A 24008-nucleotide genomic window follows, 5' to 3' on the forward strand; every position below is an offset into this window, starting at 1 on the left:
GGTCATACAGCTAGTAACTGTCTGAGGTCACATTTGAACCCAGGACCGGCTCTCTTTTCACGGAACCGCCTAGAATCCATTTTTAGAACAGACACGGATGACTTTGGGTTCCACATTGTGCCTCTGGGTGATTTGGGGCAAGTCACAACCTTTCTGAAACTCTTTCCTCCTCAGTAAAATGAGTGTCGGACTAAATCTGGTTCATCATTCACGATCCCACAACTTTCTTTTTTCCTCTGCGACGGATGGTCTTCTTCCTTGAGTTAGGCGCCCCTCCCCATTCAAGGGGCACCCGGAATCTCTTTGACGCTGCTGCCTCAAGTATTAGGGAGCCAGTGCCTTTAAAATAGGGGTTCACAAGTATTACCTCATTTGATCCCTATAACAACCCTGGAAGGTGGAAGTTGTGATTATTCCTACTTTACAAATAAGAAGCTGAGGCAAATAGAGATTGATGGTGCACTGCTCGGCAGTAGCTGAGGCTGAATTTGAACTCAGTTCTTCCAGACTCGGCACGCTACTCACGGCGATATGAAATATAGGTCACAAAACATTGTTAGATGGTGCTAATTGGCTTCACTAGACTCCCAAAGGAGCCCAATACGCAAGTGTAAACAGCCTGATCCGCTCCCGCAACCCCTGCAACCACGCAAGTTCCAATCAGGCTCGCTTTCACCCACTGGACAGCGGTGGTAATTAAGGCAGCAGCGGCAGCCCTGGGCGCGAAGGCGCCATTTCAAGGAAACTTGTCCTACTCGGGGCACCGTCAGTAGCTAAGGGGCGTTCTAGAGACTCTTAGCAACGCCGGTGGCGCGCGGGGCCGTCTGAGAATCATGGCTGCATTCAACCCAACGGTCTTTCTGTTGATGGTGAACGGGCAAGTGGAGAGCGCCCTGGTGAGGAGGACCCTGGGGTGACGGGCAGACTAGAGGGCCAGGAGAGGGGGAGGGGGAACTAGAAGGCGGTAGAATAGGCGTTCTTGTAGCCACGCCCCCGAACCCACGGGAGGACACGCCACGCACGCACGCGTACAAACACACCCATCCCCCTCTGGCATCTCGAATACACCCATCTAGACTCAGGGCCCCACATGGGAATATCAGTCACACACCCGGACAGCTCGACCCACACAAAAGTCACACACGCATACCCACAGGCCTGGACATCCAGAGACACACATGGACCAGAACCTGCCCCCTCCCCCAAAGACATACTCATACCTCATACATTCCCCTCCCCAGAAGTATGGAGTATAAGAAAATCGTGAGGGAATCGAGGGGGTTAGCACAGCAAGTGGCCAATGGTGGAAACTGAGGGAACCACATGGTTCGTCTTGTGAATTTCGGAGCGCGTCTAATTTCCTTTCTATTTCATGATGAGTCTAGTCCAAATTCTGTCTTGTGAGAAAACTGTTCACATGTGGGAATCGGGATAAAACCTTATTCATTATCCAAGCCCGAACCCGCTCTGCCTGCTCCTTATATGGACCAAAAACCGAGTTAGATCCTAAGATTGATGTGAAGAGTTTTCTCCTAATTGTACATCTTAAGCCACCCCTCTGTCTTACCTGAAAACGGACTCCATACGGATCCATCCATTATTGTTTCCATGTTCCTCTGATTGTTTACAGATACTTGGGGAAGAGTGGGGCATCTCTTTTTCTGAGGGATTCAGGGAATTGAACCCTCCTTTCCCCAACTTGGAAAGGCCCTAACCTCTCATCTAATTACAAATCAGATTGCCTGATGTATTGTTTACTTTTAACTAATCTGCCTTATTGAACAATTGCTTTTACTCTATAAAAGTTTACCTCTCCCTTTGTTGTGTGGATCCAGTCCTATGAGGAGGAAGGGTTCAGATCTGTTGGGCAATGGACATGCATTACTTAATAAGTTGATATGCTCAGAAGAGCAAGTCTTTGTTTCCTCAGACATTTCGAAGGAGCCTGGTCCTAATTTGTTGAGCAATTGGCATGTGTTGTTTTAATAAATTGATATTCTCAGAAGAGCAAATCTGTTTCCTCAGTCACTTCATCTTTTGCTCCTTAGGGATATCTCCCTTCACCACACCAGGATCCTCCTCCCCCAACCTCTCAAGGAGTCACTTCCCCTCCTCCCTTATAGGAGGAGGGTCTGCCCTCCCTCTTGGAGCTCTTTTTTCACATCTCCCACTCTGATATACAGGACCTTCCTCCCTTTGTAAATGGTAAAGGCCCTTGTAGACTCAGCAGTTATAAGATCATAGATCTAGAACTGGAAGGGGTCTTGGAGGTCATCTAGAGTAACCTCACTTTATAGATGAAGAAAGTAAGCGAGATTGATGAGATTGGCCTGAACTACCAAAAGCAGCATTTGGATTTGAATTCAGGCCTTTTGATTGAAGAGCCAGTGTTCCTTCCATTGTACTATGCTGCCCCCTCGAGGAGATAGAGGTGAATTCAGCCTCCAACTTTATCCTGACTCCTATTCCACCTCCTTTAGTTTGTGATTTTGGCTCCTACCTTAGTCCTTCCCTTCCAGGGGCCCAGATGTTGGATTTGTGATAGAAAAAGCTTTGGGCTGGGAATCAGGAGACTTGATTTTAATCTCAGCTCTGCTCGTTTCTTGGACAAATCACTTCATCTCTTGAGAAATCAGTTTCCTTACCTGTAAAATGAGGCCATGGGGTTTGATAATCCTTTCTGCATAATATAAAACGATCTGTGCCATTCCTTGTGTGGTGTTTCAAAACAGAAGAAAGCATAATGTAGTGCCAGAGGGAGAGAATCTCTACTATTCACTACTTATGTTACCTCAGGCACTTAAGTCATTTATCTCTATCCTCAGTTTCTTGGACTGAAATGAGGTTGGACAAGATAATCTCTCAGTTCTCTTCTAGCCCTAAATCCTTCCCCCAAACTCCACAGGGGAATGCTCCACCCTCTTGTCAGATCTTTATATGGAGTCCACTTTGCTTTCTTTCCATGCATTCTTCCTTTTGCCTCTGCTATTCCCCAGGGGTTAGTTCTTCCCTGCATATGAGATTGTTCTTTTCCAATTCTGTCCCTGTCCCTTTTAAAAAAAATCTCAACCACATTGGGTCACCCTATCCACATTCATCAGAATAGGATTATTCTTTTCTAGTTCATTACTATATCAGTCAATCCTCTTGCATTGCCAAATCTGATCACTCTCCCCAACTCTGGCTCTTGTGCCTTACCCTCTTTCTCTTCATGCTGATAAAAAAAATAGTTTAAACCTGGGCATATTTTTAAAAAGTTGTGCATGCCTGTTATTTAAAAAATTTATAAATTAGAATGTATACCTGGCATATTATTTTATTTACTCATTTATAAATTTCATATGTATTACTATGCTAATAGTTATATATATTCTAAAATTTACATGAAAGCAGATTTTTAAGCCATGAGATAAGAAATGAAATAACATTTGATCCTAGAGTCAATTACAGGCTACTAGAATTTACTGGCCATTACTCTAGAAAAGTCACTTTGGCAGCTGTATAGAAGATGGAATAGAGGAGAGACTTGAGGCAAAGAGAACAATTAAGAGGCTATTTCAGTAGAGATGATGAAGGCCTGAACTAAGTGACTGTATGAGCAGAGAGAAGAGCAAGATGTAAAAGTAGAAATGGCAAGATTTTAGCAACTAATGTCAAAAGATAATGCAAAGATGATGGATGATTGGAAGAATGATGGTGTCCTTAATAGAAACAGGGATGTTCAGAAAAGGAGTGAATATTGGGGAAAGGTAATTCTGCTTTGGGCATGCTGTTTGAGATGATTATGAGACATCAGATTTAAAATATCCAGTAGGTAGTTGATGATGTGGGTAGGACTGAATATGTTGTTAGAGAGTCATTTGTCTAGAGATGACAAATCCATGGAAACTGATGGAGTTATCAAGTGGGACAGTATTCAGAGATGGGTGAAAAAAGACAGTCCTTAAAGTATCCTCACAGTTAGGAAATGTGATATAGACAGTGATCCAACCATGCAAACTAAGGAGAAATGAACAAATAGGAGGATAGCCAAGATAGAACTGTCACTGCAATCCAGAAAGGCAAGAGTATCTATCTAGAAAGAAAAGATGATCACAGCATCAAATGCTTCAGAGCAATCAAGAAGGATAAGGATTGAGAAAAGACCATCAGATTTGGCAATGAAGAGATCATTGTTAACTTTGAATTGAGCAGTTTCACTTGAATAAGAGTCAAGGATGAAGTTGATAACCTGATAATCTGGAAGGATGGAAAATAGAAAAGTTTGTAAATAGGTGGGTTTGTGGGGAAAAGTAATGTAATTGCATAACATTGATGCCTACTTATCCTGTGTTACTCTTTCCAACTAGTAAATGAAAAGTAGGGAATGAAGTGGCTTATTCACTAGTCATCATTCCTGACACAGATTCTACTACTGATGGGGGATAGGATGTGGAAATGATGTAGAGCAGGGCAGGGGATTTTGCTAGCATAACTGCTGGGAATGCCTATCACTTCCCTGAGCAACCCACAATCTAAGCAGTCACTCAAGAGATCAGCGATAGGAGATGGTTCAATAGAGGAGTGTTAAAAGAGACCAAATGGTTGTTGTAGAGAAATCTAAGACTGGCTAGGAGTTGATTACACCCCTTTTAGGGTCAGGCCCCTTTGGAACCACTCCATAGCCCTCATTTTGGAAACTATTGGTCTGGAATAGACTATAATAGTTCCAACCAGTATGTGTGCCTATGAGCTAGATAATCTAAAAGTTTCCAACTTCATAGTAATTCAATAATCAATGCTTTCTGTGTTAACTTTTTTGGCAGCCCACAGAATATTAGAGGGGAAGTGTTAAAATGAAATAAATCACCAGTATGTTTCTTTTTTAAGTTTCCAGAATTTGATGACCTCTACTGCAAGTATTGTTTCGTTTATGGCCAAGATTGGGCACCAACATCTGTAAGTTGAACTATAAATCTTTTTTCATTTCTTTTGTTTTTTTTCTCTCTTTCCTGTCCTCGCATGCCCTTCCCCTCCATTGTAAAGAAACAAGACTTCTAGATTCAGTGTCCTAACATGACATGATAAAAATGGACCATTTGTTAATAGGTAATGTTTATTAGAGGGGCATCCAGGTGGCACAGCAGGTAGAGTGCCAGAAGTGAGGAAGACTCATTTTCCCAAGTTCAGATCTGGCCTTAGGTACTTCCTATCTGTGTGATCCTTAATTATGTTTGCCTCGGTTTTCTCATTTTTACATGAGTTGGAGAAGGAAACCACTCCAATATCTTTGCCAAGAAAACCCCAAAGGGGGTCACCAAAAGCTGGATGCCACTGAAACGACTGAACAACAACAAATGTTTATTAGACACCCTTATTGCTCAAGACCCTGAGCTTGAATGACCAGAAGTGGTGAACCTCTTATCCATAGATATGATCCACTAAGCATAATTTAATCAAACTCTCTCTACAAATACTAAGAATTGTTATCTATTCCCAAAGTTACATAAATTCAATGTAGTTTTAAATTTTCTTTTTATTGGTATCTTGTTTTTATATCACCTCTAAGAGGGCCATCCTTTTAAACAAAGAATGAGAAAGAATAAAAGAACCACTTCAGTAAAACCAAATGACATATTGAAAAAGCTAAGATATGCAGTGTGCACTTCTGCAATCTCTTAATATTTTGGGGCCAAGGTTGGTCCTTATGATTTCACAGTGCTGTTTTCTCTTTTTATTGTTGATGTTTTTTTCCTACTTATATGCTTACAGTCATTATATATACATATATGTTATATAGTTTCCTTTGTTTTAGTTACTTCACATCAGTTTATTCCTTCTGCATCTGTGTATTCATTACATTGCATTACATTCTTTTACAGCACAGAATAGCATTTTGCATTCCTGGCCCAGAATTTGTTTAGCCATTCTTTAATATTTGCTATTACAAAATTTACTGTTAAAAATATTTTGTATAAGAGGCCTTTGTTTTTATCATTGACCTTGTCTAGTCTATTCCACTAATTCACTGACTGCTGTTTGGGTTTAGCATTTAGCCACATTTTATTATGATCTAACCTGTATTTTTTCACCTTTTCCTCAAGAATGGAATGTAAGACTTTATCAAATGCTTTGTTACAATATAGGCATACATATCTCTTATCTCTCAGCTTACATCAAAAAAGGAAATAATATTAGTTCCACATGACTATTTTAAAATCACTACCAAAGTTTTCATCATTACTGCTTTATAAGATAATATGAGTTTTAGAAATGCTGACCTCATTTCCTTATTCCTACTTATTTTCATTTTTTCTCTTGATGTTCTAAATCTTTTATTCCTCCAAATGAACGTTGTTTTTATTTTGGCTATTTCCGTAAAGTTATCTCTTTGGTGGTTTAATTGCTGTAACACTAACACTAATTTTGTAACACTAATACAAACACTAAGTTTGTATATTTCTTCCCTTAGGGCTTAGAAGAAGGAATATCCCAAATTACTTCTAAAAGCCAAGATGTACAGCAAACCCTGATCTGGAACTTCCCTATTGATATCACCTTTAAAAGCACCAATCCTTATGGCTGTAAGTAAAAGTTGGAATTGAAGCAAGACATCAAAGCTGTCTTTGGAATGTAAATGTAATGTAAAGTTTTAGAACTTCCAGCTAATGCCCTCAAGTGAAGTCTGGAATCACTTTGGCCTAAACTAGACAGGATTTTACCATATCTCAAGTCTTCTTAGTTTCAAAACTGAATGATTGATTACAAAGCAGGCGCTCAGAATTATAATTCTAGAAGGAAGAATAGAAGTTTGAATATTGAACTGAAGTTTTGAATATTGAATAGGAGTTTTCTGCTTTAAAATTTCATCATTCTGTTTTTAAAAATAGTTTTAAAAAGAGGGAGGAGAATTTGGGATGGGGACATACTTGAGAATTTCCCAACTTTGCCTACTAGATCTAGTATTCTTAGAATCCTGGATAAAATTTATATTAAATCCTATTTGGGTTCTGGTTTGTTTGGGGATTTTTTGTTTTTAACAAAAGCATATTATAGTCTAATGGAAATACAACTGAACTAAATCAGGTGGCCTCTTACCTGCTGTCTCATGAGAATCATAGGATAGTGTATGCAAAAGCACTTTGTAAGCCACAAAGTGCTGTGTAAATTGCATAAATTATGATAATGATTAAAATCTAGTTCCCTTTCTCTTTTTACAATGTGCTTTTTCTCATTGTGCTGTTAGCTAGTTAGTTTTTTAACATTTCTCATAAAATGGTTTGAGAACCTTTTGTTACAGTCTATAATTTTAGGCATTTTTTCATGAAACATTTACAATACAATTTATGACCTTAGAGTTCTTTTGAGGTGAGGCATACAAGTATTAAATCTTTGAATTTTCCTTGGGAAAATATTTCTACAAAAACAATGGAATGTCTTAGAAGATCTTACTTAAGAAAAGGTAGTTAAAAACAGTTGTATTTTTATACTAGTTTAAGTTAACATTTTAGTTCATTTTTAGTATATTTGTTTATAGTAAAGTTGGGGAGTCTCCAACCTTTGGCTTTGATCCTTGATGAATCAAAAGAAACAAAATAATAGAAACAAAATATACAAGAAACAAAAAGAAACAAGAAACAAAAAATAATATATGTCCATAGTTGGAGAAATACCATAATTTTCAAAATTTTTAGTGGCACTGTTCTAAAAATCCACAAGATGGGGATGTTGCATGACTGTGTGTGTGTGTGTGTGTGTGTGTGTGTGTGTGAGTGAGTGAGTGTGAGCGAGAGAGAGAGATCTGTCTCTTTTGGGTCATTCTCACTATTATTTTATACCGCATTTCTCTTCGTTCCTATGAATATGTTACTATTCCTCTTTGTCTTTGTGTATCTCTATTTCTTCTATATGTACATAAATATTTCTCTAGATCTCTCTGTGTTTCCTTCTGTGTCATGGGAATTGTCTTTCTAAATTTCTGCCTTTTTTGTTTACTACCCGTGTAGCCATGGACTTCCCTGGGCAGTTTTCTCATCTGTAAAATGAGGAGGTTGGACTGGTTAGCTTCTGAGATGCTTTTCACTTTTCAGCCTGTGCTCCTAAGAGAATTGTGATTGGTGTTATCTTCTAAAGTTCAAAGTTGGATCATGAAATATTGAGGACAAGGGGTACAACTAGATATTAATGGTTTGTTTGGGCACAGTTTCCATAAAGGAGGGTACAGCAGTGGTTAACCTAGCAAGGGACAAGACTAGATCTAGGATCCAAAGTCAGAAATTTTCCCAGATAGCAAGAAGAGCTTTGTGGGGGGAGGAGGGATATCAGTGCCCAAAGAATATGCACAGAGGATTATTGCTTTGACCAAGAAGCCCTGAAATCTCTAGTTTGCTCTGTGCTGCTCAGACAGCCATTTCTACCTTCTCCCCCCACACCAGGCAGAAGCTTCTAGTCTTAAAGGAATATGGCTGCTACCAAAACCCTAGATTCTTTATAGGGAAATAGTCTTCTTTTTACTATATTGGATGTTTAACAGAGGTGTTTGACATCTAACTGGAAGATAAGCATTTGAGATCATTAATTGTGTGACCTAGTAGCTCTCTAGGCTAAGAACAGAGTACACCAGGATCTTCTTATGAGGTAGAGAATGCTAAGCCATCAACAAATATATTAGTGAAGGCCCTAGGAGAGTATACTTAGGGACTTTTAAAATGTAAAGTTGAATGTAGCTGCTAGAGGCTTTGGACAGACTGAGGAACCAACTAAGGTAAGAAGATTTAAAAGCTTTTCTTAGAATTACAAGAGCCAAGATTTGGTTAAGTAGTGCTTGATAATTAGTGGAGCTTAGAGAGAGAGTACTGATATTTCTATAAGTCTGCTTTAAAGTAGTATTTTCTCTTAAATTTTCATGAAGATGTCAGTAACTAGTATTAAATATTAATATCATTATTTGACTAGAAAAAATGTATTCAAATATGGAAGTATCAGATTTCCACATGTCGTAACTAAAGAAGAACCAAGTCCAGGACCAACGTATGTACCAGAATATATTAACACATTTAGTAGGGTATGAGCTTCTTAAAGACAAGGACCATTGCATGTTTTTGTTTTGTTTTGTTGTTGTATCCCCAACATATAGCATAGTGCTTTTTGTATTGCTTAATAAATATTATTTTATGGTAGGTATTATACATAGAAGAAATTAACTATCAATTAAGGAGCCTATCTTGTGAATTAAATCTCATTTCAAAAACAATAGTTATCTTGGGGTTTACCTTTTTCCTTTATCATCTATATATCATTATAGGTATACTATGTATATGTGTACATATATATATATGTATATATATATTTGAACTCTAAAATAACTATTAAATAGACATTTATACTTCCTGTCTGATTTTAAAACACAATGGTATTTTATATTTTTCTCTTAATTTTATCCCCAGTTTTAGTTCTATAAGATTATTCACTTACAAAAATGAACAATATGGAGATATGTTTTACATGATAATACTTGTATAACCCAGATCAAATTGCTTGTCAGCTCTGGGAGGAGAGAGGGAAGAAGGGAGGGTGACAATACAACTTGGATCATATAACTTTGGAAAACTTGTATGGAAATTTGTTATTGAAATTAAAAAAGTAAAAAAAACTTACCCCCAAATCAAAATTAAAGAAATTAAATTTCATAACATTTTTGTGGACCTTGATTGGTGGTATTTTTTTCTGTGCATTCATGTCTTTCTTAGCTTTTTTTTTTTAAACCTTTACCTTATGTCTTTGAGTCCTTATAAGTATCAGTTTCAAGGCAGAAGAGTAGTAAGGGTTAGGCAGTTGAGGTTAAATGACCTGCCGGGGGTCACACAGCTAGGACTAGTCCAAGATCAGTTTTGAACCATTGCCTCCCAACTCCAGGCTTAGCTCTCTCTATCCACTGTGCTACCTAGCTGCCCCCATCAAAGACTTTCAGTAGAAAAGGCTTCTTTGTTCCTAGTTTATAATCTTTGTTAAATTCATTGTCTGCTGATGTGCTTAATGTGAATTGATTGATAATTGTTGAAAACCATTACCAGGCAGTATGGCTCTTTTAAAGGTCCTCTAGGATTTAGGCCACCTTCTAGAACCACATTTACTTCCAGACCAACTTCATTTATGGAATTAACAAAACATATACTTTTTTTTACCTATTGTGGCTAACCATTATGTTCTTTTTAAGGGCCACAAATAGTGATAAGTGTGTATGGACCTGACATTTTTGGAAATGATGTGGTTCGAGGTTATGGAGCTGTACATGTGCCTTTAATTCCTGGCCGGTAGGTCTCTTCCTGTTACATTTATTCACTTTGCATGTCAAATCATTTTTTTTCTTTCATTGGTATTTCTCTTAAGTCCCATATCAAGCCATTTCACACATTCTGAATTTTACAGAGTATCACATTGGATTCTGGTATCGCATGGGCATCAAGAGTAGTATCAGTAGTATAATTATACTCTCCATTTGATGACTGCCACCATCTCTACTAGGTGCTGCAAGCTGTGGCACCATATGTGATGATTTTGATCGATGTCCCTGTCTTTAGGTAGAACGGTGAACTAAGCAAATTTTGTGTTTGGAGCCTTCTGCTTCCTCTCTCAGCGCCATCACACCCACTTTAAAATAAACAAAACCTGGAACTTGCCATCCCTCTACCTCTCATCAGTGTCTCCCTCGCTTTTCCTTTAAGTACATGTTCTTCCTTTCAGCTGCCAACTAATTTCCTCTGAAGACATTAACCGACAGTATGTTGGGTCTTCTTGCATGTTTGTATTTTTAAATGCCACACCTACCTGCCTTATAATGAACAGAAATTTGGTATATAATCTCTGAAAGTTTGCTAATACCTGATTTAACCACGTGGCACTGATTGTGATTGTTGTTGGAATTGTTGGGGAATAAAGACCATGGTGTGATTGGCAGACCAGATTAATCAGAATTTTTATTAAATAGCCAGGTAGTTGGGAGAGAGCTGCTCTCACCTGAATAAAGTCAGGTCTCCTGAGTAGACAAATTTGAACAGAGATGCCGAAAAGGAAAAAAGTAGACAAAGATAGGCACTTAAAGGTTACCCGAAGGTCACTTAGGTTAGACAAGCTTATACAGTCAATTAAGTAACTCCTTAATGTAGTTAGCTAACCACTTCCCATGCACAGAAAAACAGAACAATTTTCTGTTTTTATCTGATTATCTGAATATCTGATTATCATAGAAAAGTAAAGTAATTTGGGATTATAGAGACAAGAGAGAGTATATATACTCTCTCCAAAGGATACACTTCCTCTTTTCAGCCTACTGTAGGACAGTTTTCAAAATAGAAGCTTTAATATTGTCAACTTCTCAAATGGGAAGAATGGATTTCAATGACTAAAATCCCCAGATTTGGGCTGTTAAATTGACTGGATCTCTGATTTCATTGGTTAGGAACTTCCTTTACCAATTCAGATCAGCATATGCTCTGTAATTTATATCATTAGCGAGTTGCTTGGCACACTGAGAAGTTAATTTGCTTGGGATCACATATCTACTATGCCAAGTTACCTCTATGGATGTACTCAATAATGTAAGCCAAAAAAGCAGGCTACCATTAGGTTTGAAACAGGTCCCATGTTTTTTGGTATCACACTATTGACAAATGTCTGTTCCATTGATTAGGAAAGTAAGAGGAGAAGGGCCAAAGGGTTGTAATTAGAATGTAACTGCTTCTAGGCTTAAAGAGGGTTAGGGTACTACCTCCTACTTAAGGGTCTCAGCTCTACATTTATGCAGACCAGGCTCAATGGAATAGAGATGAATTGAGCTTTTTTTTTTTCCTTGTCACCTGCAGGCTCATTTTTCACCCCTATTCTGGATTAGAACTCAGTATCTTAAAGCTTAGATTTGACTTATGTCCAAGGTTTAACAGAGAGTCCCTTCTAGAAAAGTACTGAGTATATAAAGTAGACTTGATATAGGACATCTATTCATTTCCTCCACAAAAGAAAGGCTTAAAATTCAAAACACTCATAAAGTCAGAGCACATTGATTAATCCTTAAAACATGACAAAGTCTCCTATAACTCCCAATTATACTCTCCTGGGAGGTTGATACTCCTGGAGATTGAGGTATATGAGGTGTTCAGGGAAGGTTAGCACCTCTAGTGTAAGGGCTTGCCTAGTCCTTCTCAGGGCTGCTCCTCTTCCTTTGGTGTCTGCCTTTCACCCAACTCTCACCTGTGGCTCCAAGAAGCTGTAGTATACAGAGTGGGCACACCCCAGTGAGACCACCTCTGCACGTCTACTAAACCAGGCTGAGGGTAACCTACAAGCCCATTGGTGAGTTAGGACCATGTGAAGACAGGCATGTGAAGACAGAATGAGTGGATGAGAACAGCTTGTTCCAGTGGCCATGGAGGTGGCTGAAACAGATGCTGTGGAGCACTTAGAGTTTGGTCAGATGTGGAAGAAACCAAGATCATCCACTGTACTTTATGCCATTGCAAGGCTTCTTGACTTTTTCTCTTGCCCCTGGATTTCAGTGATTCTAGAAGAGAGAGTATGGCTGCCTCTCTGCCTCACTTAAATCCAATTCATGTGCAGGTCGAGAAATCATGATGTTAGTGGCCCTCTTTAGAAACTAAGGACAACAACTCCCTGGAGATTACATTCATCTCTTCAGGATCTATCCCCACCTAAAATAGGCTACATTTGACTTAATTGGCTCAGGGAATTAAAGATCTAAACAGTTGATAAATTTCCTGATAGAGTAGATCCAAAAAAGCTCCTTCTCCTGGCTTTTGACTAGTGAATCACCACGGACAGTTATCCCTTCCTCTCTATACAAAGTTATGCAAAGCCAACAAACAAGTAACATTTTGTACAGTTCTCAGAAGTTACCTATCTTACTTACAAGAATCTGCCTCGACACAAAACAAATGGAAAAAAAATTAAATAAAGGAAACTAACAAAGCTGCCTAAGGGCAGCTAAATGATGCAGCGGATGGAGAGCAGAGCCAGAAGTCAGGAAGATTCATTTCTGACCTCAGACACTTCCTAGCTGGGTGACCTTGGAAAGTCACAACCCTTTTGCCTCTATTTCCTCCTCTACAAAATAAACTGGAGAAGGAAATGGCAAACCTCTCCAGTATCTTTGCCAAGAAAACTCCAAATGAACTCGTAAAGAGTGGGACGCCATTGAAGTATAAAACCCTCTAACAATTGTAAAACAGCTGGGTGGTACGGTGAATAGAGTTCTTAACCTAGAGTCAGGAAGACCTGTGTTCAAATGTGGCCTCAGACACACTTACTGACTGTGTGACCTGGTAAGTCACTTCACCATGTCTGATTTAGTTTCCACATCTACAAAATGAACTGGAGAAGGAAATGGTAAACCAATATAGGATCTCTGCCAAGAAAACCTAAATGGGACCACGAAGAGTCAGACACGACTGAAACCCAACCAAACCCAACAAAAGGCAATGGAAATGGAAAAAATCACCTGTCTCAGAAGAAAGCCTAGTCCTAAATGAGTTACTAGAGTATGCGCAGCTCTCCCTCAGGACTCAGGCCTGGAAATCTCCCCTTCCTCCAACCTTCTAGTGAGAAACTAAGGCATTTCCTCATGAACATTATTCCATGGATCTCTGTGAGACATAGACTCCAGAGCAACCTAGTAGGAAGGCCACATAAAATATCTTGAGGGGTTCCTGAAGCGCGCCTCACTTTTCTTCAAGGAGTTTGTTTAATTGAGGAGAGGGTGAGGCTTAGCTCAGAAGAAGACAAACTCAAAAGAATACTCTGTAGGGCTTCCAAAAAAGGGATTAAGCACTAAGAGTTGATTAGAATCATGCCCTGACTTTCTCCATATGGACTTTGGGTTATTCAGACACTGCAGAATCAAGGTAAAAATGGCCATTTAATAGTCCCACAAAGTGCTTCATTTGTTAATATTTCAAATATCTACCTTTCATACTCCTCTTTCCAGAGAGTATAATTGGAGTTGTGGGTTACCATTTCAGGTTTTAGGTATTTGTAAGTATATGTTTACATGTCTGCAAATACTTTTTGGGAAACTCAAAAGATGAGCCATTCATAAGCTTAAAACTTTATACCTCTTAAAATTCTGCTTTGGCAAGGAAACACATTGAGCTAAAGACAGTAAGAGACAAATCTGGCCTCAGATACTACTTGCCAGCTGTGTGACCCTGGGCAAGTCACTTAACCCAGTTGCCTAGACCACTCTTCTGCCTTAGAATTATTGCTTCTAAGACAGAAGACAAGGGTTAAAAAAAAAAAGCCTGTGGTCTCTCTTTAGAGGACAAAATTGAGCCTGGTCTAAGTGAGCTCAGAAAGGGAGGAGCCTCTTAGTGGGAGATGGAACCTCAGCTTCTCAGCTATTGGTTGTCACAAGAAATAAGAATATTTACAGCCCTAGTATCTTGCTTCTGTCAGAAAATTAGATTTTCTACTTCCAGCTCATTTATACACCTGCTTTTCTTTTAGGGTGACCATTTAAGTCTTAAGCAGAGTCATAACTAATGATTTTTGTGCCCTAGGCAAACAGCAGGAAGTATATCTTTAATTCATTTAGGAATGATGATAGAAGAGAGCACAGTACCTATGAGGGTGCTGCTGGGGCAAGACGGGGGTGTCTAAATAGGGGATCTGGAGTAGAGCTCATCTTGGAGAAAAGAGAAGGATGTTGTTATCTGGCAGCAGGTAGTGACCTGGGACCTTATTTAGAGGGAAAGGGGAAATTTAAGAGTTCAAGGAAGAGAGCATTTGGCTGCTCTCCCTTTCACCCTTGTCAGAGTACTGAAGCTGGCACCGTTTCATTTGTGAATGAGACACTCTGTATAACAGTTTCTAACACGAAAGCCTCCGATCTGTCATATGAGCCAGCTGAATTGATACATTACCTCAGCGAGCTTCTTGTTTTTCTGCTTATGACAAATATTGCTGTGTGGACAGTTGTCCATTATAATCACTGCATTGTACCTAATGCAACATCGTGAACCAGGAGGGAAGGCCTCTAGGTGGAATAGAAAAACCAGGATTTGGAGAAACAATACTTGAATTTGAATCACTGCCCATGTTGTAACTTCTAAGAGGATTGGACTAGAAGGCCTATAAAATCCCTTTCAATCTTAAAATCTAACAAGCCTCGCTAACAAGCTAAACTAGCTAAAATCTAACAAGCTGGACTTCGATGTCTCTCTTCCTGGCTCTTCTCCCCCTGTTAAGTATAGCCAATGAAAACAATACTCCTTTCAGACAAACTTGCACTTTAAAACTAGCACTAAAGATGAAATTTAGAGCAGGGATGATTTGAGTGTAAAAAGTAGAAAAGGATCTTCTTGCCCTTCTCTAGTTATCTTGCGTGATCATATAACACAACTTACAGATTTTTCTGGTCACATTTTCATTTTCTATTGGCTATTCAGTTATATTAACAATACTCAGCCTGTTAACAAAATTTGTATTCAAATGTATGTTTCAGACACAAAAGAACCATTCCTATGTTTGTACCAGAATCAACATCCAGGCTGCAAAAGCTGACAAGGTAATTTCAATACACTCCACTGTAATAATGAAAGTAAAATATTAAATGTAATATTAATTTTAAAAAAGTTTGTGGCCACCATCTATAAAATTAACTCTCAAGTCATGAGTCTGTTAGTAACTCTTAACAATTAAGTTTTAATCAAAATGGAGATAAAAGTAAAAAGAGGGAAATGTAGGGAGTCAGACAATATCACCTAACTAAAATACTCTAAGCTAAATCAGGTAGCCAAAATCTGTAGCCCGCCAAACGCCAAAGCCCACAAAAGCCCTCAAGCACACAGCAGGCACCAGAGCTCCCGCTTAAGCCTGTGTTCCACTGAAGGACCAACCTAGAGAGAGTGTTCCCCATCCCGCAATGTACTCATGCAAAATGGGATACGGAGTAGGAAGAGCTTGGGGAGGATGAGCCCGGAGAGTGGATTCTATTTACACAACAATCCCCCTCCCCCCCCCCCCCCCCCCCCCCCGTGATTCTGTTTGGAGATGAGCATGCTGAAATCTCCCAGATTTACATGCCTAGTCTCCCCATGATTCATTTTAAGTAACTATACTAGAGTTGCATACAATAATGCACTATCTAAGGGGAAATTACAGTAATTGGAGAGAAGAGAGAAATAAAAGAGAAAGAGAACAAAACCAATGATTGATTGGTAGGCACATTGATAAAAAGCCAATTAGGGGGCAATCTCCTTTGGTATAATAGTTTACATGAAAAATAAATGCATTCAATCCCCTTCAGTTCAATTCACTACATCCCAAAGTTCATTCTGGATCGTTTGATGCAGCATATGGTTTCTACAGGCTTCTTTATGGTGCCTTCTCCAAACAGTTCACTTTCTTGATTTGGGGAGTTAGTGGGTTTCTTTTCTTGCAAGTGTTCTGAAAAAAAATTTTTTTTAATCTTGAATTTTACAAAAATTATACAATCCCCTCCCTGAGGAGGGTGTTGACCAACACCAGAATCTCCCTGGGATACATGGCTGAGTTATAGGGTATATGAATATAAAATTCTAAGTAAGCAAGAATAATCCCATAACAGGTCCTTGAATCAAAGCTCAATTAAAGTGATTTATGTCCTGCAAACCTGTAGGACAATTGTAACAATGTAGCACTTACCTATTGGTAGTCAGGACTACAGAAAATTGCCATACTATAAAGACAGAAAAGGGACTAGATTTAGAAACAAAAGGGATGCGGCGTAGGAGGAGTTTGGGGAGGATGAGCCTGGGGAGTGGATTCGGTCTACACACCACTAAAACAGGGGTTCTTAACCTAGAGCCCGTGAACTTTTAAAAAACATTATTTTGCTCATTATATTTCAATATAACTTATTTCCTTTGTAATTGTAGGTATTCTATTTCATGCATTTAAAAACATTTTGAGGAGGGATCTTTAGATTTCACTATTGTAAGGATTAAAAATTAAAGGGTTGTGATTAAGAGTGTGATCACCAGAAATTATTTCTCAAGTCAGAATGACTTTATAGCAATTTATTTATAAAATAGAGGGAAAGAGTGAAAGTAAGGAAATGAGAGAGAGTAGATAATTACTCTGGCCTGGTCTGAACCAGGCAGGGCTTCAGAGGCCCCCAGCAAAGGGGGCCTAGAGGTAAATTAAACAAGGGCTTTAGCCACGAGGCCTCCTCCAAGATGAGGGTCCTCTCCAGAGGCTAGTACCTCCAGAAAAGCCAGGGAAAGGGAGTCAGCCTTTTTTCATTCACCCATGTGGTAGTCCTAAAGGAAAATTGAAGAGCAGACAGAGGCCCCAAGCCAGAGCTCCTCCAGGGCCAAGTTTGAAGGCATAAGAGCTGGTCACAGGAAGTACTTGCCACTTTTAAAGACCCTTCTTTTCGTCATTTCCTGTGCTTTCCACCAATTGCAGCTATAGCTTTGCTTAGGACTGCCCAGGGGGCAGTCAGTCGATTCTGATTCATCACTCACTATAGCACACATGGGTCACAGACCTCCCCATACTTACAGATAAGTGGGGTGTATATGCTTCTGGTGATTAAATCTAAAAATGGGCAGGGGAGAGTTAATCCCTTCTTCACACTATAGTATCGAAGTGATCTAGAGCACAAAATTATTTTAGAAGCTGGATTGGCAAGCTTGGCCCCAGAAGAAATAAGAAAGTGCATCTCTCTTCTAAGCAGAGGTTGGGCACTATGGGTGTGTGAAAAACTTTTAGACTCAGTTGATATTTTGGTTCCCTTTGCTGAACTTTATTTTTTTTATTTTTAATTACAAGGAATGGCTCATAACTCACCAGGTATGGAAGGAGGAAATGATATATTTGGAAATGAGAATGACATAGAATGACATGAAAATCTTTTTTAATGTCAAAAGAGAGGCAACATGACATAATAGGTAAAAACCTGGGTTCACATACTGCTTTTGACACCTACTGGCTTTGTGACCTGGGCAAGTTATTTAACCCCTTAATGTTCTAGACAACTCTCAAAGATTATAAATTGCAAAAAAGGTACTTACTTGAACTGGTAGAGGAAGGCTTTCAAGGGGAATTTCCTCTATATAGGCCCCACTTAATCCTTATCCTAAAAAGAGAATTTATGGTCAGAAATTAAACTGACTTCTTGATGACATTGACAAGATTCTATCTTAGTTCAGTTCTATCTTTTAGCCCTCAGTAAATAACTTCACTCTATCAAAAAGTTAGTGTGTTAAAAAGAAATGAATACCATTAAAATAATAATAAATTATATTGGAAAAGACTTATCATCTCCATAGCCGCTTCATATGCAAATATTGAACCTATGGAGTCCTTCTACCCTATAAACATATATACCTATACATTTTGATTCAGCTCTACACAGCAGACAATATAAACAAAAGGCAGAGAGCAAAAGTCTTAAGTTGATATCTTTCTCCTCAGGCTTCCTCAAAGTATCCCCTTCCTCTGCTACCTCAGTTGAGGCCTTTGTCTCATGCTCTTTTCCCTTCCACCTCCTCTCTCAATCCTTCTTCCTCACTTTACAACCCTGGATACATTTTTGTCCTTTCTTCCAGTTTCAGATGGAAGAAGGAACTCATCTCTCCAAGGCCAACTTTGATCCTATTCCTTTCTGAAGTGTGTGTGTGTTTAAGCAAATTGCCCTCATTATTATCTATATTCTCACTAATCTTAAATCTCTCCATATCAATTAGTTCCTTCCCTACTGCCTACAAACATACCTAAGACCTCTAATCCTTAAAAAGAACTCTCTAGATCAGCGGTTCTCAACCTCTCACTTTGTAGCAATGAGAATACATGATGCATATCAGGTATTTATGTTCCGAATGACTGTAGCAAAATGACAGTTTTGAAGTAGCCACCAAAATAATTTTTTGGTTTGGGGTCACCGCAACATGAGGAACTGTATTGTGGGGTCACGGCATTAGAAAGGTGGAGAACCCCTGCTCTAGATCATACTGCTAAATATTACTCAGTATCTCCCTTCTCTTAGCTAAACACTGGGGGGGGGGGGGGGGGGGGAATACCACTGCTTTTCTTCCTGGGCTCTTCTTAACCCCTTGTACTCTGGCTTACCAGCTTATACTTCACCAAAATTACTCTAACCAAAGTTACACATAATTTCTTATTGCCAAAGCTAATGGCCTCTTAAAAAGAAACAAACAAACAATTCTGAACTTAAAAAACACCAAATAATATGGGCATTTCCATATACAAAGAATAATAGAAGAAAAAAAGGAAAACAGTCCTGTAATACAATATGCAGAATCCAGCAAAACAAACCTCTATGTTGTGCTTTGTCCAAAAATATATATCTTCATCTGTATCTTGGCTCCTAATTTACCTCTTTGTCAATATGCTAATAGCATGTTTTGTCTTTAGTCCTTCAGAATTGTGGTTAGCTATGCAGCTTCATGAACAATGCTTTCTTCTGTTAGATGGATGGATGGATGGATGGATGGATGGATGGATGGATGGATGGATAGACAGTTAGATAAATAAATGGATAGAATAGATCTAGAGTTCTCAAGTATTTCAGAATTGTTTTTTATAATGTTATTGTATAAATGTTCTTGTCATTTCACTCTGAATCCGTTCATATAATTCTCCGGTTTCTCTGAAACAATCCCTATTGTTAACTCTTGTGGCACAATAATTTTCCATTATATTCACATATCATAATCTGTTTAACCAATAATAAATTTTTTTAAAAATCTGTTGAACCAATATATGGTTCCCCCCTGAAATTTCCAGGTCTTTGCGATAAATAAAAAGAGCTGCTATAAATATTTTTGTATATATGGGTCCTTTTCAACTTTCATTTATCTCTTTGGGATATAGACTTATTAGTTGGTGGATCAAAGATAGGCATATTTGAATGACTTTTGGGGCGTTGTTCCACATTGCTTTCCAGAACAGCTGGTTTAGTTTACAGCTACAGCAGCAATTCACTAGTATGTTTGTTTTTCCATAGTTATTAAGACAGTCAATAAGCATTTATTAATCCCTTACTATGTAGCAAGGGATAATTAAGCCCCGGGCTTGGTATCAGGAAGACGCATTTTCACGAGTTCAAATCTGGTGTCAGACATTTAATGACAAATGACTTTCAGTTCCTCATCTATAAGATGAGCTGGAAAAGGAAATGGCAAACCACTGCATTATATTAGCCAAGAATACTCCGAATGGAGTCACTAATAATTGGACATGACAAACAACTGAACAACGGCAACAAATGTTCCTCTGTACACAAAGTGTGCTAGAGATACAAAGGACACCATGAAAACAACCGTGCATATAACACATATGGAAGGAAAATGGAAAGTAATATCTAAGGAAAGACACTATTATTAAGCAGGCCTGACAAAGGCTTTTTGCAGTGAGATTTTAGCTGAGGCTTCAGGGAAGCCAAGAGACAGATAAGGTGGGATAGGCATTGGGGGACAGCTAGGGAAAATACATGAGGTCAGGAGGTCCAGTATCTTGTTGGAAGAATGATAAGGAGGCCAGTGTCAGTGGATCATTAAGTGTGGGAGGAGGACAAAAGTGCGAGAAAACTAGATTTAAAAGGCACAATTGTTTTTTTAGTCCTAAGATACCTATATCGAAGTTGTATACTAAAGTTCTAATACCTTAAGAAGCTGACCAAAATGTATTGAGTCATTCACTGAAATGACAATTTCCCTGCCTAGGAAATATTTTGTATTTCAATTAAACCTGGAAACAAATACTAGTTTATATAGTCAAGAACGCCAATTTTCTATAGAACGTTTCACAATAACTAAATGCATGGCCTAGATAGATTACAGAATGATCTGGGCAAGGTCTCTAGTCGCCTATCAGAAGTCATCTCATTGAGAGGCATTTGGCAGGCTAACATTGCTCTTTCCGTGTCATCGTTGGTGTAAGTGCCTGTGATGCAAGGTACATACATGTATATTTGGTGGGTTTCCCAAGTGAGCCCTGGGGCCCTACCGCAACAATTGCCCCCACCTGGCTTGTGTCCTGCTTTTTCCAAGTCTACAAAAAAGCAAACCATCACTTTATTGACAAAAAAATCATTAGCCAACAATAGAGTATCAGATAATTTGGGTACAAGGTGGCGTACTGGCCACCTGCCCAGTGATTGCTTCAGAGCATTTTAAGGAAGGGCACATGCCTCGGTTCTCCTCAAGGCGTCGGGATCTACTATTATCTTGCAAGTCTTCAGCCTGTAAGCTTGCACAGCTTGTGCTAATCATTGTCTAGATCTAGGGTGTGGCAGTAGAACAGGGATGGAGATTGGGACTGGACCTGCGATTTCCCTGGTATGGGGGGGAACTCTTCCTTGAGGGAGCTTCCTCTCCCAATGCAGATGTATATGCCTTCTGTGCAACTGGTACCCTGGGAGGGTGGCCTGGAGCCCTGGGAAGTTGAGCGGTTTGCCCATTTGTGTCTGTGTCAGAGGCAGGCCTTGATCCCAGGGCCTTCTTGCCTCGAGACTAGTTTTCTTGCCACTATGCCATGCTGCCTCTGGATATGAAATATTTCTCTGAATGTTAAAATTATGGTAATCTCCAAATAGTCCTCTCCACAAGCACTGCCTATTATCCCTAGACACATTTTATTGGACAGTTATTTTCCTCTAAAGCTCTTCCCAGTTTTTAGGTCAAGAGAAACATCAAAGGAAGAGGTTCCACTAGATTGCCCCTGAAAATTGAGAAACAGAATGGAGAGGAGTAAGTTCCAGGGACTGGGATCAGTCTCACCCCGGTCTCAGCTGGCAGTCTGGGTTCACTCTGGTCTTTGCTGGCTGATCTTTCTTGCCTTAATCTAGTATACATTAGTGTAGGGGATCCAGCAACGGCGACCGAGAAGAAAGTCAGACAGCTAAGTGAGGTTGGTCAACAGTGTTAAATAATGCCAAAAAGTCAAGTAGGATAGGCTTGGAGAATAGAGAAGCAGCCATTAGCTGGTCTCTGCCTCCACCACACAGTTCTTCAGGGTCTATCTCAGCTCTTTGATGCTACCCGCTAGAGCTGTAGCAGTGACAGCAACAAGAGACTGATGGCAACTTCTTGGTCCAGCACTAAACACAGTGCCTGGCACAAGGGAGGTGCTTAATAATGTTTGTAGACAGACTTTTTGACTCTGTTTCTCTTCCCTGTCATTATGTAAAGAAAGGAATGATCCGTTGAACTGTAAGTAGCTCCAGGGCAAAAAGAAGAGAAAATAGGAATTTTTGGAAGTAGTATGCTGGTAAATTTTTTAAAATGTATTTAATTAAAATTTTTTTTCCATGGTTCCATGATTCATGTTTTTCTTCCTCCCCTCATCCCTGCCCCCTCTCAGTTGACAAGCAATTCCACTGGGTTATACATACATACATACATACATACATACATATATATATGTATGTATGTATGTATGTATAACCCAGTGGAATATATATATATTATCACTCAAATCCATTTCCATATCATTCATTTTTTAAAAAGAATAATCCCTTGAAACCAAAACCCCAAATCACACATCCATATAAACAAGTGATAAACTCTATGTTTTTCTTCTGGATTTCTACTCCCACAGTTCTTTCTCTAGAGTTGGATAGCATTCTTTCTCATAAGTCCCACAGAATTGTCCTGGATCATTGCATTGCTATTAGTATATTCTGGTAAATTTTTAACAACCTGGAGAAATAAATGAACATATGACATATATTTTTGGGCAACTAGATGGCAAAGTGGATAGAGCGCTGGACTTAGAATCAGGAAGATTTATCTTCACAAGTTCAAATCCAACCTTAGACATTTACTCGCTGTGTGATACTGGGCAAGTCGTTTTTTAAAAATTTGCCTCATTTGGAAATGGCCAACTACTCCAGGATCTTTGCTGAGAAGACCCCAAATGGGGTCATGAAGAGTCAGACCCAACTGAAATGGCTCAACAAGAATGATAAACTTTTACATTTAATATGCATTATTAGCATTTTATTTATCACTTTCTTAAGTATCAGTTAACAAAAACAAAACAAGCCCTTTCTCTGGCACTCACTGATTTTCAACATATTAAGCTTAAGTTTAAGCTTACTATTTAACAATTTGCTTTCACAGACTGCTTCGAGTTGACTCTAGCACACTTCTAATTTGGAAGTCAGTATACAGACATATATTTTCCTGCCTTCTCCAGTGTCAGAGGTGGGGAGGAGCTTCCATGGATACCTGCTATGTGTTTTAACACATTGGATTCCTACCTCACATCTTATGGCTAAATGTGACATCTGATAACTTTAGTTATCAGCAAAAGCAGTTTTTTAAAAAATTCCATGTATTTTACTGTCATTTAAATCTTTGAGAACAGTTCAATTCATTCATCTCGAGCTACAGACCTGAATCACAGGTAAATCAGAGGACCTCCCACTTCAAGTTAATAATCAGCACAAAAACAACTTCTATTGCTTTAGAGCTCTTCTAACAATTGTCACTTTATTTCTTTTTTGACATATCTGCCAATCTGATGATGTGAGGTGGGATTTCAGAGTTTTGATTTGCATTTCTCCCATAGTGATTTGGAACTTTTTTCCCCATATAATTATTACTTGTTTGAATTTCCTTCTTTGAAAACTGCTAGAAGAGGCCTTTTCTCCAAACCTCTCCTTGACTTCTTGGCATTATTTAACACTGTTTACCAATCTCTCTTCATTTTTGACTATCCCTGTAGGTCTTCCCCAAGGCCCGGTCCTGGGCCCTCTTCTCTTTTCTCTGGTGACCCTATCCACCCCCTTGGGTTCATTTATTGTCTCTATCCAAATCTGTATATCCAGCTCCAGGAACTGTATCTCCGGCTACCTATTAGCCCTTTCAAACTTGATGTCTCAAAAGCATTTCAGACTCAACATGTTCAAAATAGAATTCCTTCCTTCCCTATAAACCCACCTCTTCTTAAATTAACTGTTACCGTGTAGGATACCACCTTCCTTCTAGTAAGTGAGGCTTGAAAGTTCT

The 24008-nt window shown here is 39.0% G+C and overlaps 1 protein-coding gene across 2 annotated transcripts in view; it reads left to right on the forward strand.

The window, feature by feature from the left end:
• The first annotated feature begins 683 nt into the window (after positions 1 to 683).
• The window catches only part of B9D1 (B9 domain containing 1), a 47962-nt gene continuing 24637 nt past the window's right edge, over positions 684 to 24008 (forward strand). Inside the window, exons 1-5 of one of the 2 annotated variants that reach the window (XM_001370094.4) lie at positions 739 to 896; positions 4870 to 4938; positions 6452 to 6563; positions 10196 to 10292; positions 15491 to 15553. In XM_001370094.4, the coding sequence (XP_001370131.1) occupies positions 834 to 896; positions 4870 to 4938; positions 6452 to 6563; positions 10196 to 10292; positions 15491 to 15553 (404 nt within the window). In that variant the 5' untranslated portion in view covers positions 739 to 833. Of the gene's footprint in view, positions 897 to 4869; positions 4939 to 6451; positions 6564 to 10195; positions 10293 to 15490; positions 15554 to 24008 lie in introns of both variants that reach the window. The other variant, XM_007497964.3, reaches the window with a different exon arrangement.

The sequence above is a fragment of the Monodelphis domestica genome, chromosome 7 (assembly GCF_027887165.1).
Source record: "Monodelphis domestica isolate mMonDom1 chromosome 7, mMonDom1.pri, whole genome shotgun sequence".
NCBI lineage: Eukaryota > Metazoa > Chordata > Mammalia > Didelphimorphia > Didelphidae > Monodelphis > Monodelphis domestica.